This window comes from Microtus pennsylvanicus, chromosome 18 (genome assembly GCF_037038515.1).
Source record: "Microtus pennsylvanicus isolate mMicPen1 chromosome 18, mMicPen1.hap1, whole genome shotgun sequence".
Lineage (NCBI taxonomy): Eukaryota > Metazoa > Chordata > Mammalia > Rodentia > Cricetidae > Microtus > Microtus pennsylvanicus.
The window spans coordinates 30,565,528-30,581,371 of NC_134596.1; the positions used below are offsets into that span (position 1 = coordinate 30,565,528).

The 15,844-nt window shown below is 42.9% G+C and overlaps 1 protein-coding gene across 3 annotated transcripts in view; it reads left to right on the forward strand.

Annotated features, from left to right (window-relative positions):
• Adamtsl3 (ADAMTS like 3) overlaps nucleotides 1-9,654 on the forward strand; it is a 226,320-nt gene extending 216,666 nt beyond the window's left edge. The window contains exons 28-30 of one of the 3 annotated variants that reach the window (XM_075952699.1): nucleotides 1,587-1,684; nucleotides 6,925-7,136; nucleotides 7,657-9,654. In XM_075952699.1, coding sequence (XP_075808814.1) covers nucleotides 1,587-1,684; nucleotides 6,925-7,136; nucleotides 7,657-7,763 — 417 coding nt within the window. In that variant the 3' untranslated portion in view covers nucleotides 7,764-9,654. Of the gene's footprint in view, nucleotides 1-1,586; nucleotides 1,685-6,924; nucleotides 7,636-7,656 lie in introns of those variants that run through there. The other 2 variants (XM_075952700.1, XM_075952698.1) reach the window with 2 other exon arrangements.
• Nucleotides 9,655-15,844: the final 6,190 nt, after the last annotated feature.

The following is a 15,844-nucleotide window of genomic DNA, read 5'->3' on the forward strand; positions in this document are numbered from 1 at the left end:
TCACTGCTTGGCCCATTAGCTCTAGCTTCCTATTGGCTAATTTAACCCATTTCTATTAATCTGTGTATCACCATATGGTTGTGGCTTACTGGCTAAAGTTCTGGCATCCTCTGGCAGCTCCATGGCTTCTCCCTGACTCCACCTTCCTTCTCCCAGAATTCAGTTTAGTTTTTCCCAACCTACCTAAATTCTGCCCTATCAACAGACCAAGGCAATTTCTTTATTAACCAATGGTATTCACAGCATACAGGGGGGAATTCCACATCAAGAACTAAAGCATTTGAATCTTGGTCAGATAGACAAAACCATCCATTGAAGAAAGGAATATTATTCTGTGATGATTAATCTCAGTTGCCAACATGCTGGGCTTAAGAAAGTCCCCCCCCCCCAGTACTTGGGGGTATATCAGTGATAAAGTTTCCAGAGATTAATCAGAGAGGTGAGGCTTCTCCTGAATGTATGCAGCTTCCTCCTATGGGCTGGGGTCCCAGAATGGGTACAAAAAGAAAAGGGAGAAAGGCAGCTTAGATCAGGCATCCTCCCTGATTCCTGATCCTCTGAGAGCTGACCCCATTCCTGCTGCCACTGCTGCTTGCTCTTGACACCTGCCATCCCTAGCCAGAAGGACTGCATCCCCTGGACCATGAGGCAAAATAATTCTTTCCGCCCTTGGGTTGTATCCTGTCAGCAGCTGATCTGGGGATCACCACAGGAAGTGACACCCTTTTAACAAATGCTCAGGGCAACTGTGCAGCCACAGAAAAGCATGAAGTCTTGCTCCCTGCTTACAGGAAGTACAGACACCGTGAAATCCATCAAAGACTCTTAGGAGCCAACCCTGTAAAATGTTCAGAAGAAAAAAGTAGGCATCATTCTTTACACTGTAGGAAATGGCATTTTACATAGAACACCAAATAAATAGATGGAACAAAAATGAATATCTTGAATAATATCAAAATTGTTGATAATTTTATGGCAGGTGAATTAAAGCCCAATAAAGTATTGTTATAACATAACAAGAGTGTATGAGAGATATTGGCTAAGTAAAGTAAGAAAAATAAAGAAAATCAAAGGGTACACTTAGAGTATATACTAAAGAATTCTGACCTGACCAGAGAGCTCATTCTAACAGTAATAAAAATATAACAGACTTTTCCATGCATGATATGATTATGAAGAAAATGTAATGGGTGTCACAGATGTTCACAATTCAAGGGCTGCAAATCAAGCTTGAGTTGTTTCTCCTGCGGCTACACTTGCATTAGCATAAGTACCTCCATCTTTGCTCAGAGTGAATAAAAAACAAAACACACGTGCACAAAAACCCCAAAACAAATCAAACATGGGCTTCACTATTTGTTTTAAATATAGCTGTTTCCATACTTAAACTTAATCAAGGCAGAGTTTATCCCATCCTTCTCCCTTCATCCCAAGGTGGTCTGGGTTTCAGGGATAAAGGGTGGGAGGAGGGTAGGTCTGTCTGCAGAGCTGTTGTCGGACCCCTTCTAACTTCAGTCCAGATCTCAGTACCTACGGTGCCTGAGCCTGCAGGGCATATGAAACACTGCACTGTGCTTCTGTTCTAGTGTCCCGGACGCTGCATGGGCCACACCATGAGGATGCAGCAACACCACACACCCTGTGCCCACAATGGCTCCAGCTCCGACTGTGAGGACAGAAAGAGGTACTGATCCCAGCCTAGTGTGGCATGCACCTTCCCTCGCGCCTCCAGGGACCAGCACTGCCTGCTGTGGGATTATTCCTACTTTCTGCCACTTCTCATAATTGAAAATTCATATTCAATTATGATTTATTCAATATCATCCTTGATGGTATACATTATACTGATATGGCCAATAAGCACTACTCACAATGACAGCAATTTGGATGTTGAATAACAAGAGAAACTCTAAAGGGAAAATGTGGCACCTCAAATAGATTTATAAACACATACACATATATGTATATATGTGCATTGTGCATGTATATATGTGTATATATACACTTATATAATATATGTGCTACATATATTACTTATGTGCCATATATGTTTTGTATGTGATTTGGCATGTATGTGTATATATAATGTGGCGTATATACATGTGTTATGTATGTATGTATGTATGTATGTATGTATGTATGTATGTATGTATATCTGCTCAAGCCTAATATTTCACTTGGGTTTACAGCTTACATTTTCCCATTTTCCAATGAATGATTTATTCCTATTTAGAAGTGTGCTGATTTGGATATTAGTATAAATATTTAGCAGAGACTAAAAATAACCTTTTTAGTTTTTAAGGGGCTGTTCGCTTTTCTCTTGCACGAAAGTCCGCGTGGACAGGTGATAGAGTAGAACTTGACTCACGAGAGCACCTGGAGGGCCAGACTCCATCTGCTGATTCTCCTACCCTAGAAGACAAACTCCCAGCAATCAGCAAGCATGAGGGAATCTGCAAGTTATACAACCGCAGGGGATTTTTATTCCATTGTTCTTTAGTTGTGTGACCTTGGACTAGCTACCTGTCTACGTCTGCAAACAGAATGCCATCATGCATATGATCCTGAAGTTAAGCTGTTCCAATGTGAGCATAGGATCAGCACCTAAGCAGTCCTGGTCATAGCAAACACTCCATATCTAATTCTTTCTTACTGCTCCACATCCTGAGCCCTGCTGAAGGAAGTGGAATGACCTTGACTATTGGCTTGGCTACTCTTGTGAGCCTGCAGTCTGGTTTGGCAGCGTTGAGCCAGCAGTATTTCCTATTCCCACAAGGTGCTTTCAAGCCAGAATCATTCTCCTCGAATGGAAAATGTTTGTAGCAGCTGCCCCCATTCTCAGCAGACAACTCAGTTTCCTACTTTCCTGAGAAGATAGAGACCACACACAGATGTGCCCATCCCAGATGTTTCCCTCTGCAGTCGTAAAGACGTGTTTACAACACAAAAGCACATATGGAGAGAGCCTTTTATTTTAACATACTATACATATTTTTCTGAAACTTGGTTTTGTATTTAAGAATATATTATAAACATGCTCTATCTCAGCACACATTGGCTTTATGTAAGTATGATATTTAATATTCCATTATGTCCATGATGGTATATTGTTTCAATCTGTGCGCTTGCAAACAGACGCTGCAATAAACATCTCAGAATATGTGTGTCTGTATGCTCAGTTACATTTTGATGGCACAGATATTTAGAAATCAAAGTGAATTCATAAGTATACTTCCAAATTACCATCAAACTATCTAAACAATATGAGTTATCTGCATTTTTATTAACATTAGATAGGTTTTTAACATTTTAATATTTAAGTAAATATGATAGGGTTCTTTCCTGTAACCCTTTATATGCATTTTTGATTCCTTGAGCCCTTTTTCTTGAATTCACCTTCGTGTGTGTGTGTGTGTGTGTGTGTGTGTGTGTTATTTTCTCCACCATCACCCTTGACCAAAGCATCATCATCTCTTACCTGGTCCAGCCTCACAGCCATCCTGTTGGTCTCCCTTTCTCCATCCTTCTTTGTTCCAGGACAGTCTCCAGTCCCCATGCAAACCTAGTCAGCTACTACTTGACGTGCTCCTAGGGCAAAGGCTAATCAAAGTGTTTAATGTGGGGCTACACTCTCAACTCTACTTCCACTTTCTTCACTGAATTCTCTTCTCTCTCTCTCTCTCTCTCTCTCTCTCTCTCTCTCTCTCTCTCTCTCTCTCTCGATTATATTTATACACTCCTCTTCCTTCTCTTTCTTTCATATAGATGATATAGTAAAATCATATATATATGTATGTATGTCTATCTCTATCTATCATCTATCTATCTATCTATCTATCTATCTATCTATCTATCTATCTATCTATCTATCTATCTATCTATCTTGGATTGACCTTACAGATTCAGTCAAAAGCAGCAAAAACAAGAGGCGGAAAAGGGGGCATGGAATGAACTATCAGATGGCTCTAAATCTGATCAAATAGGATCTTACACAAGGGATATGGAAGTGAAACGAAAGAGTAGAACTGATTAGAACAGTAAAGGAAAATATCCCAGAGCAGTTCTTATGTGACGGTGTCAAATGCCTTCCATTTGCTTTGTATGGCTTTGCTTGGTTAGACTGGCTAGCCTGGGCCATAGCCTGGTCTTCTTCAGGGCTCTTACTTTCCTTCATGTGTATAGTAGTTTGTGGATAGGGGTCGAAGTTGATTAGAGAGAGCTGCCGAGAAGGGTTTCTCTGAAGTTTTAGAACCTTGTTTTCCCCGCAGATACCTTCTGGGTTGGTGTGCTTGCACTCTGTGGGTTTCAGAAAGGTGTGCATTAGAATGTGCAGAAGGTGGCCTTAGATATTCCTTCTAAGTGTTGAGAGAGGAGCATCAGGCTGGAGCAGAGACACCCCCAGAGGTCATAGCAGGGGCTCAGTAGATGTGAGATGGTGTTTTACAGGCTATCGCATTGGGGGCCGAGATAGAGAGTTAGTGGTGGATGGGCTGTCTTCGGGTGCCTTCTGTAACCACAGGAAGACCAGGGTGTGTGGGCTCTGTTGAGTGGCATTGTAGAAGGCCTGGGGACCGTAGGAGTAGAAGTAGCCCAGGCTTGACTAGAAGAAATACGAGGACCTGTGGGTTCCTGAGGAAATGCTGAGGACGTAGGTACATTCTCAAAGTGATGATTTCCAACTTTGCCCGGGAGTCATGATATCCTGGGCAGTCTTTTTCAGGAGATTTACTGGCAGTTCATGTTGTTTTAAAGACACCCACTTCTGTCTGTTCTTTCCAGCTAGCCTGGCTTGGAGCCCACGGACAGCCCTTGGAATGGATAGTTTCATCTGGCTGCTGTGGCAGGGATTATTTGAAGCAGGAGCAGAGTGAGAATTGAGGCAAGCTAGTAGGACAGTCACTTCCTGGTTTCTACCGCCATCATACACCCGTAAACACGTGAGGCCACACTGGGTCTATTTTGTCGGCATCTACACAACCTCCATCTGACTTGGGTGTCCCCATCCCTAGACATTCTGTCCCTGCTCTGAAGATAGATGCCCTCAGCTAAACCGACTCTGGTCTTGGCTTTTCAGCCTCCAAGAGGTCCTGGGCTTTGGCTTCTATGTTGGTTAACAGCTCCCCAGCCTCTCATCCTTTGTCTGTAGGAAGGGTTTGTCTTTAAGGTGAGTTACTTAAGACTTCTCAGGCCAAAAACAAAAGCCAACTTGGAAGTCTCTGCAAAGAGAGCAAAGCCTTACTCTGAAGACGGGATCACCTAACAATTGTGAGCATCCATTTACTAACCTCACGAATCTATTCTTTAAGGATTTGTAGGAAGCTGACCTCTGCAGTGGGAGACAGCCAGGGAGTGTGCAGTCTGCCCTGTTGGTCAAAGTGACTCAACTTTGGGGCGTTAAGATTTATATCATCTGGAGAAAACAAAAGAAATTTACAGGACAATCCTCTCTGGCCCCTCTTAGAACCAATCAGGTGGAATGTAGCGGGTTCCCAGTTAAACCCTTTGATGGTGTCTCCGCCTACTGGTGAAGGCAAGCATTGCGTCCCTCTTTGTACAACACTCCCCTTCACAAGTCAAGTTTCCACAAATGTCTCCTCCATTTTCTTGTACATCCTGGGATATTTCAACATTCCTTAGAAGAGATGCTGTATAAACTGTAATCTAGTCACAGGAATGACCGGAGAGTCCAGTGGGGATGCTGGCAGATCAGGGGGGACTGGACCTGGAGAGTGGAAAGTCGGCAGCTTTGGTTTTCTTCTCTCATCTGTGCAGCTTTTGGTGTTTGCTTTATTCTTGATGTTTTCTAAACAGCCTTCGACCTCTCTGTCGAACAGTGTCTACGGGGAAGACACTGTTACCCCAAGCTCTGCTTCTTGTTCCACTTGTGATCTACCACTACATATGTGTGTGTGTGTGTGTGTGTGTGTGTGTGTGTGTGTGTATGTATACTATACCTATGCTATGTGTACTATATATCCTACCTATATCATATATATGTATATATATCATATATATATATATACATATATACACACATAACCAACTTTTTAAAAATTTTGGACCTTCTGTAGCTGAGTCAAAACTTGGCCCTTGAGTCCTCTGACTTCAGACTCCCGAGTAACTGGAATTATGGACCTGTGTTTCCAGGCCCACCTGAGGTCTTGGTTTTTAGAGACCTTGTGTTCGCCATCAGTGGCGCATCCACCCCTTTTCTGGTGGCGAGGATCCCTTCGCAGTGACGTCACACCCTGTTGCTTTTCCTTGCTTACACCTGCGTGTGAGCACTCCCCACTGGCTTCCCACACACCAGCGCTCTCTCCTTACCTTGACCTGTGGCATCTTTGCCACTTGCTGGCTCTCTCCATACCTCTTCAACCTCATTTTGGTACTGAGGGTACTTTTCACCTACTTCTACTTCATCTCCATGTCTTAACACATTGTCTTAAATGCTACGGCCCCTTTTCTAGAGGAAGTCTTCCTCTCTTTCTTTCATCAAACATCTTAGCCAGTCTCCAGAGCCTTCCTAGCATATCCAGCGATAATGTGGGCGGACGGCAGGGTTGTTCCCGACATTGGGGAACGGTCAGAATTCTCAGGTATCTACCCATCTTTACTACAGTCACATTGTCCTACTGTTCTGCTTATCCTGCCATGGACACTGCAAATCAGTTTTCCAAGGAAGCCCTGGGCGTGTGGAATTCATAGCAGGGCTTGACTGATGGCAGCAAAAAGTGACACCTTCTCTCATTTTATATTATCTATCTATCTATCTATCTATCTATCTATCTATCTATCTATCTATTATCTATCTATCATCTATCTATCTATCATCTATCTATCTATCTATCTATCATCTATCTATCTATCTATCTATCTATCTATCTATCTATCTATCTATCTATCTCATTCTCTCTCTCATTTCAGACCAGCCTTTCGGAGGAACTGCACCTCGGGGTCCTGTGAGGCATGTTGGCGTGTGGGGCCCTGGAAGCCCTGTACAGCAGTCTGCGGCAGGGGCTTCCAGTCTCGCAAAGTCGACTGCATCCACGTGGGGAGCTGCAAACCCGTGGCTGACAGACATTGTGTGCGGATGAAACCAGCGCCCTGGAGGCACTGTCTGGGGCCTTCCTGTGATAGTACGTACCCCTCCCAGGTATCACCAGCTCCCCAGAAGCCTTGTAAAAACCCAGACAATGATATGCCTACCTCCCCCCACATCACATCGGAGGAATGGGGGCACAGGCAGCAGCACTGATTCTTGGGACAGCCCCTCCACACACATTTTCCTTAGCAGTCTCCTCTAATACTGAGCTCGTGGGCTTATATAGGTGAGCGAATGCTCTAAAATTACATAGTGAATAAAATTCCTTGTAACTTTGCTAGGGGCAAGTATGAGGCTTTCTTAAGTTTTCCAAGTGGCCCATGGCCCTACAGAACGTAAGCCCTACCCTCCGCACTGAAAGAAGTTGGTCTGAGTCAGAGGACCCGTGGGGATCTCAGAGTGCCACAGGAAGCTGGTTGAGCAAGTGGAGAAGTGAGCCCACTGTGTTTCTGACACATAATGCCAAGCAGTTGCCCCAGGCATACCTAGCTTCCTGCTCATTCCCTAGGGAACGGCATGCTATGGATGCTTTTCTCTTTTTTTTTTTTTTGCAGGAAACTGCACCGACACCACTCACTACTGTATGTTCGTAAAGCACCTTAACTTGTGTTCTCTGGCTCTCTACAAACAAAGGTGCTGCCAGTCATGCCGAGAAGGATAAAGTTGGCCAGGTTGGCATGCTGATGCGTTGAGAAAGGAAAACTATAGAGGCTCTTTCACCCATGTCTCTGGTTCAAACCCTTCTTCAAGTTTCTAGAGTCTGTGGTCAAGCAGAGGTGGATTCAGAGACGGAATCCGCTACAGTTTTGTAAAGTTAGCGTTTCCGGTGGTTGTTTTTAATTCCGGTTCATACAAACAATGTATTCTAGGATTAGCAAAAATGCATCCGCAGCCATGTCCTTGCTCGTGGGAGCACGTCATCCCCTGCTGTGATTTGAAGACCGGACGAAAGTGGTCCACACGGAAGACTCTGCAGCTGCGTGTTTCTCTCCAGTTGCAGAGTGTCAGCACGCGTGGGTGACATTTACGATTTAAGGGCTCTGGCCAGTAGCTGTTCAGATGTTGGCACTAGTGGCATTTTTCTACATCCCTACGTTTATTACGTGAAGAAGAGGCAATCTCCCTTAACAGCTAATGACAGCAGCCGAGCCAAGGATTCACCACAGATGGCATCTCGTCCTCGCTCTTGGAGCATCCGTGGGCGAGAACACAGCGGACATGGCTGCCATTCTTCTAACGACAGAAATCTGTCTGTGACCAAATGAGGCATCGAGATCAAAGGAGAGGAAAGGCTAAGCTTTTCTACTGATTTTGAAGTGTAGTCAAAGCTTTCTTTTCGGAGCTGTGAATGAAGCTTTGTCTGAGCACTGTTTTCTTGCACATAGAGATCAGAGCCTGATCAGATGTAATTTATGCATACAGTGATATTCCTGATGATTTTTATTTTGCAAAGATTATAAGAAAGTAATCTAAATTAGAAACATGATAGTTGAAGGAATTGTTTATAGTAAATGATTGTTTAATTGGAGGTGACTTTGTCGGTAAATCTGACTACATTAGGATTGGGCTTGAAACAATAATTTGGGGGTTGGGACCTGGAGTTGAAATTTGGGTTGTGCTTGGAAAGAATTCATCTTGGACCAGCACTCGGATTCAGTTAAGTGAAAAAGGAAGTCACATTAGGGCTAAGACCAGAACTGATTTTAAGGTTTGGGCCAGTTTAGGATAGGGTTGGGTCTCTCGGGCCAATGCTGGTGTTCGTGACGTTGAAGTTGATTTTGCTGCTAAAGAAGGCTCGGCATTCATATTAACTCCCAGCGCTGTTTCAGCCAGGGGGACCTTTCCGTACCATCTCACCAGTTACGGCTTTAGATGCTACAAACCCCAAACCAGTGGTCCTGCTTCTTTACTCAGTGTCCCCGACGGCTTGTACACATACCGCCCACAGCCTCCTGGCACGCAACGCAACCTTTCCTGAGGCAGGTTGTGTTTGGACCTACCTCCTGACCAACATGTGAACAGCGCACTGTGCCTTTGGGTCTGCCTGTAGAGAAGCTCGCTGGGCCTCTCCGCCATCCTCTGAGCACAGGCCTCTTCCGTTCCAGCTTCAGCCTCACCGACACTGGGATGGACGCTGCTGTAGGTGGAGGGTTTGGCGGTCTGGAACGACGGGGCAAAGGAAAGCGTACCCCAGTCTGAGCTGTTAGTCACCAATCACATTTGATTGCTGAGCTTATTAAATTAAAAGAAAGATCGTTTGTAAAATACTCTGTATATATTTATTATATGACTCAAAGGTGCAATATTTTATTTTGTACAATATGTAATAAAGACATGGGACATATATTTTTCATATCTACAAAATTTCTTATTAAACTGCTTCACCTTTGTATTTAAGGTTAAAGGGAACCAACTTTCGGTTGTTATTGTACTTTATCTTGTTAACATCAAATGGCATTCCTGTGTACTGTACTTTACTACTGTTTTTATAACGTGAGAGATAATGTTTCCCTTTGGTGATCCTTAATTCAGAAATAAATTCACTTTGAGTATCCAGTGGCATCCTCAGGTGACTTCTCTGTGTTGTGCTTTTGCTAGACTTTGGAACTGTGATCCTGCCTGTCCCCTTACAGGACAGTAGCTCCCTTAGCGAGTTTGACATCCTCGATTGTCCTTTGTATGTTACAAGATTGAGAGATCATAGAAATTCACCCCGATTCCACAGCCCAGTCCTTCATGTCTTCTGAATCCTACTTTTAAAAATGGCGATAGTGAAGGTAGTGGAATCCCAGGATGGAGAGTGGGCGGGTACAGAGGTAGTGCTACATCCATAGACAGCGGGCACACTAGCGCTACTTTACTTATATATTTGAAAGACTTGTAGGATCACAGCAAATTTGAGAAAGTACTGATTTCCAGCACACGCCTTGTCTCAAAACACGAGTAAGCCCGTCTCACTAGCACTGTCCTCTCTGCGCCTGTAACTCCTGAATCTACACGGACACATCATAACTGAAAGTCTGTCGTTATTTATAGTGTTTCATTATTTAATAAATTGTTAGATTCAGTTTTCTAATATTTTGCTGAGGATTTTTGTGTTTGTTCTTATGAGAAATCCCGATGTGTGGTTTTCTTGTAATGTTTCTCTGGTTTGGGTGTTATGGTGACGCTAGCTTCTTAGAATGAGTTGAGGCATGTTACCAAAAGTGTTTAAAGGTGTTCCAGCCTTTGAAAAAGAGTATATAGAATTGGAATAATTTCTTTCTTCAGTTTTTAGTAGAGTTGACTGGTGAACAAATCTGTGCCTACTGGTGTCTGCTTTTGAAGATGTTCAGGTTTGTTTTTTCCATCATCTAGATTGGCTTATTCAGATTGTCTGTTTCTTCTGGCATGAATGTTTGCTTCTTGTTTGCATGACTTCTGGAAAAAAGCTCAACGTAACTCTCATCTGTACTCCTCTTTAGGTAAGATGGGCTTTTTCTTTCAGTATTTTTATCCTTAGCTTTTATTTGCAAAACTTGAAAATTATACATGTAAGTCTGTTTGGATTTATTTGGTTTGTTTTTTCAAGATTTACTTTTTGTGTGTGAACGTTTGCCTGCATGTGTGTCTTTGTATCACACGTGTACCTGATGCCTGTGGAGGCCAGCAGAGGGCACTATTCCCCCGGGAACTGGAATTAAAGGTAGTTACGACAGCCATATATGTGCTGGGAACCAAGCTGAATCCTTATGCCAGAGCAAGAAGTGCTCTTAACCACCAAGCTACCTCTTCAACACCAAGGTGAAGTTCAAGCTGGCCTTGGAGTGTGGCCCTCCTGCCTCTGGCACTTCGGCTATCCCTCCAGCAGGCACTACCACACCCGGCTATTGCTTTTCACCTGTCTTATCCTTGGTGTTGTCTGAGGATCTCCTGAGACTATTCATTTGGACATATTCTCAGCCATTACTCTTCTAGGTCTTTCTTCACCATTCTCTTCTTCCAGTGCCCACTATGTGGACATTGCCTCTTTTGCCTCCTCTGTGGTTACGTCACTGCTCTTGGGAATTCACTTCTAAAGGATTTTTCTTTGTTCTCAGTTCCATGGCTTTGAGGAGAGGTTGTCAGCTGAGAGAGTCCTCAGCTGAATCCACTTATCCACTTTCCTAATGAGTCCTCCAAGGGCTTTCTTCATTTTTGTTAGTGTTTCTGTTTTGTTGTTTGTTTTTGTTTTTTTAAAAAATTCCTAGTGTTTCCATCAGGTCCACAGGACACTTTATCTTCTCCTGCCCCCTCACCTCACAAAGGGCAAGCCCACTGACTTGGTCCATAATTGCATCTAGGCCCAGCTCAACCTGGACTAAAGGGAGATTTCTGATGCTTAAATAAAGGCAGAATTCCTCAGGAACTTGTGAACCAGTTCACATCTGCCAAAATGAGCCATTTTCCTTTACCTCTGACAGGGGTACACATTGACATATACTTGTGGCTTCATATCAAAGGCCACCCTGGCCTCCAATCTCCCCCAGTCCCTATTCACAAGTACTTGACATACATTTCAAAGCCCTTACCCTACATCCTAGACTTTCTCACCTAAGATCCCTGCTCTCTTTATATCTCCTGCCTAGCCCTATTCCTGATATTCTCATTATTCTCTCTCTCTCTCTCTCTCTCTCTCTCTCCCCCTCCCTCCCTCCTATCATCCTGTTCTCCCCCTATTCTCCTCTCTCTTGCAGAAAGCCCTGTCCCTGTCCAGTCTGTCAGCCATGCTCAGCCTATTTCTTTCTCTCTTTGCTCTGGACATTTTTTTTTCTCTTTTGGCTACAATAAAAACCTGTCTTCTAACCATACAATGGGGCGTTCCTGTCAGGAGTTCCTTCACTGTGCCCCTCATGGAAAGATCCATTGTGGTTCTTTCTTAGAACGCTAATCTCTCTGCTTCCTTGTCTACCTGTTCTTGCTTGATACTGCTTTATCCATTGCCGACATCGTTATAGGCATAGATTTTTTTATTCAAAAATTTAATATTTCTGTCATGTCTTACATGTCTAATTTTTGCTCTGATTTTTCAAATGGTGGGTTTCAAAACTCGTTTAGTGTGACCTTCCAGATAAAAAGGACCTGCTACTACCTTCAGTCATCACTAACATAATTCAGTAGTAGCCCGGTGGTGCTGCTCAACTGTATACCTCGTGTGTTTCTGAAATTATTGGGTTGTTTTGCTTGTTTGCTTTTGTTGTTGTTTCTCTCATCAGAATGGGTCTGACAGCTAATGTGACGGAGACTTCAGATTTCCCTGTAGCCAAGCCTTTGAGACATTTTCTTACTGGTTGATGTGTCGTGTGAGGGCCCAGGTCACTGCCACTCTTGGGAAGGTGGCCCTGGATGGTATAGGAAAACAGGCCGAATCAAGCCAGTGAAACAGCACTCCTCCATGGCCTCTGCTTCAGTTCCTTCCTCCAGGTTCCTGCGGTGTGTTCCTTCTGTGACGCACAGCTATCAAATGAGACCTGAGAGTTGCAAGGCATTTTTGCTTCTTTTTTAATTAAGATTTATCTTTTTTGTCCTTTGTCTGCATGTATGGCTACAGGCAAGAAGAGGACATTCTAATTGTGATCTGCCACATGATTGCTTGGTATTGAACTCAGGACCCCTGGAAGCTCAGCCAGTGCTCTTAATCACTGAGCCATTGCTCCAACCTGACATTTTTGCTTTATCAAAATTTATTTAATGTGAATGTGGTTTTGCCTGTGTGTACAGATGCGGACCATATACATGCCTTAAAAAGGCCAGAAGAGGTTGTTGTATCTCCTGGAAAAGCGATTAGATTGGCTATAAACCACCAGGTGGGAATTAGATCCTCTGGGAGAACAAGTGCTCTTAACCACTAAGCAATGCCTCCAGTCCCTGTGTCATTTTCTTGATTTTATTGATTGCTTGGGAGGTTCCTTCCCATTGTAGGACCCCGGGGTAAGTAGTCCTAGGCTTTATAAGAATGTAGATTAAGAAAACCATGAAGAGCAAGCTGGTAGACAGTAATCCTCCACGATCTCTGCTTCTCTTCATACTTCTAGGTCCCTAGGTCGGCAGACTTCCCTTTGGGATGGACTGTTAAGACATAACGTGAATTAAACCCCTTTCTCCTCCATTTTCTGTTGGTCATGGCATTTATCACAGCAACAAAAAGCAAATTAGAACAGAAACTGTTACTCAAACCACAAGGTATTGATGTAGCAAAACTGGCCATGACTTTGGAACACTGGGCTGGAAAAGCCACTGAGTGTTCAAAGTTTAATGGACTGTTCTGTAGGATCTTGGAAGATAAGAGTGTTAAGTCAGATGATGGAGTCCTGGTTTGTGAAGTTGCAGAGGGAAGTAAAGACTGTCAGGACTATTTGTCTAATATATTTTGATTAAAAATCTCTAGCTTCTGGGACAGGTGGGCTGAAGAATTAGCTTTGGTTAATAAGAGATTAGCATCACTGAGGTGAAATCTTCAAAGTCTTCTCTTAGCGTCAGCACAAGAAGTCCGCAGAGGTTCAAGGCGGCCTCTCAAGCTGGCTGCTGAACTTGGTATTGTGTAACAGTGCTCGCACGTGGTGCTGGTTTGGGCCACACAGAAGCAGCAAAGCTAAAGCGGTCATGGAGAACAGCTGGGCTTGGCCTTGTGCGAGCCCACAAGAGACCATTGGCCAAGATGAAGCCTCTGGAGCAGTGGAAGCTCCAGAATCAAAGGAATCCTGGAGAAAGGCTGAGGTTCAGCATCATGTGGCAGGTTTGGAGTCCTAGTATAGAGGCCAGGAGGCCACTGATGAAGGTGAAACAGCACAAGAAACCCCAGTATATTGGAGATGTAAGAGCACAGGTGTGATCAAGGATAACAGCAGGTAAGGGAACAGAGCTGGCCTGATCCAAAGAGACCAGCAGGGTGTGGTGCAGATGATAAACAGAGAGGTGGAGCTGTGCATGCCCTTTGGAGCCCAGAAGATCAGGAGTGAGTTCATGACATTGAGTACCAAGCTACTTATACTGATGGGTGTTGGTTTTGCTTTGATTTCATTGTAACTGTGTCTTGGGTCTTCCCTCTTGGAATAAAAAAAATATATTTAACTTTCATTTAATAGGAGAAAATAGTTGAGAGACTTTGGATTTTTAAAGAGATGACTATTTTAAAGACACCATTTGAATTTTTTAAAAAGATAGTGTAACTTTTGAAGCTGTGCTATGTTTTATATTGTGATAGTAACATGAGATCTTGGGAATAAACAAGAAAGGACTGGTTATAGTTTAATAGTTTGCTAGTGATGTAGTTATGTGTCATATGGACAAGGGTTCAGCTTTACCGGTTAGTTTATTTTTTTCATATGGTGTGTTTTAGTCATATTATTTCCCTGTCCCAACTCCTCCCAGATCCTCCCCATCCAACTTCATGTTCATGTTTGCCCATTCCCCCTTCTCTCTCTCAAAGGAGGAAAGAGAACAAAAAAAACAGAGAAAGAAAGAAGCAAAGGAAGAAAGAAAGAAAGAAAGAGAGAGAGAGAGAGAGAGAGAGAGAGAGAGAGAGAAAGATCAAACCAGTATTACAAAAAAAAATGTGTGGTTAGTTTTTTATCAGCATAGCACAAACTAGAGACATAGAGAAAGAGGGAATCTCAGTGGAGGAAATGCTCCCATCAGATTGGCCTCTAGGCGCATCTGTGAGCATTGTCTTAATTAACAGTTGATGAGGCAGGGTCTAGTCTAGTATGGCAGTGCCGCCCTGAGCCTATGGTCTAGGGCTGCATAGGAAAGTAGGCGAGCAAGCCATGGAGAGCCAGTAAGTAATGCTCCTCTGTGGCTTCTCCTTCAGTTTCTGCCTGCTCGTTCCTGCTTTGGGTGCATCCCTCAGATGAATTCCCTTCGTGACAGACTGTAAGCAGTACAGTCTATCTTCTCTGGGAGTTGCTTTCAGTGCCTCCCAAGTTGTTTTTGGTCATGGTCTTTATCACAGCAATAGAAGCAAATTAGGATATGATCCCTGCCATTTTTCTTCATCCTTATTTCTTCAACTCAGCTGGCACTCGTTAAGGAAGATGTTTCTGACTCCCAGTTGAATGTCTTAGGTTATGATCTGTCCCAATTTCTATTTTCACATCTATTATATTAGGTTACAGTGTGACAAACAGTTGTCATTGTGTCCTTAGCCTAAGGAAGACTGCTTCAGAAAACACCAGTAGATACTTCTTAAGGATGACATTTGTTCAGAGAGGAGGCCAACCCCATCAAATTACAGAGGGATCTGAATATTAAACATAGGAGCTAGAATGAAGAGAATGGTGTGCACTATCCAATTTAAAATATTGATTATTATAGTAATATTTTCTATTTTAAAATAGTGGGTATCTATTTATGTATAGGTTTATCTAACTAGGAATTTATTTAGAAGTTCTAACTCAAATAAAATAATACAGAAATGACTTCATGAAGATCAATCCATTTATTAATTATGCATAAAGTTTTTCAGATATTATACATTTATAATAAATGCAAATATGGAGAATGCCTTTCAATTAATTAGAAATATTGAATAAAATGCTATGAATTCACCCCCAGAATATATTCTTAAACAACCATGAAGACATTAAAATTCATTTTAAAGTCAATCTTGTTTTTCCATATGCAATCATTTATTAAAGTAATCACTTGATCTTAGTTCACTGGAACCTTTCAGCATTTATAAATATAGTATGCTATTTCCATGTCCCTTAGTGGCATCTCTTCCCC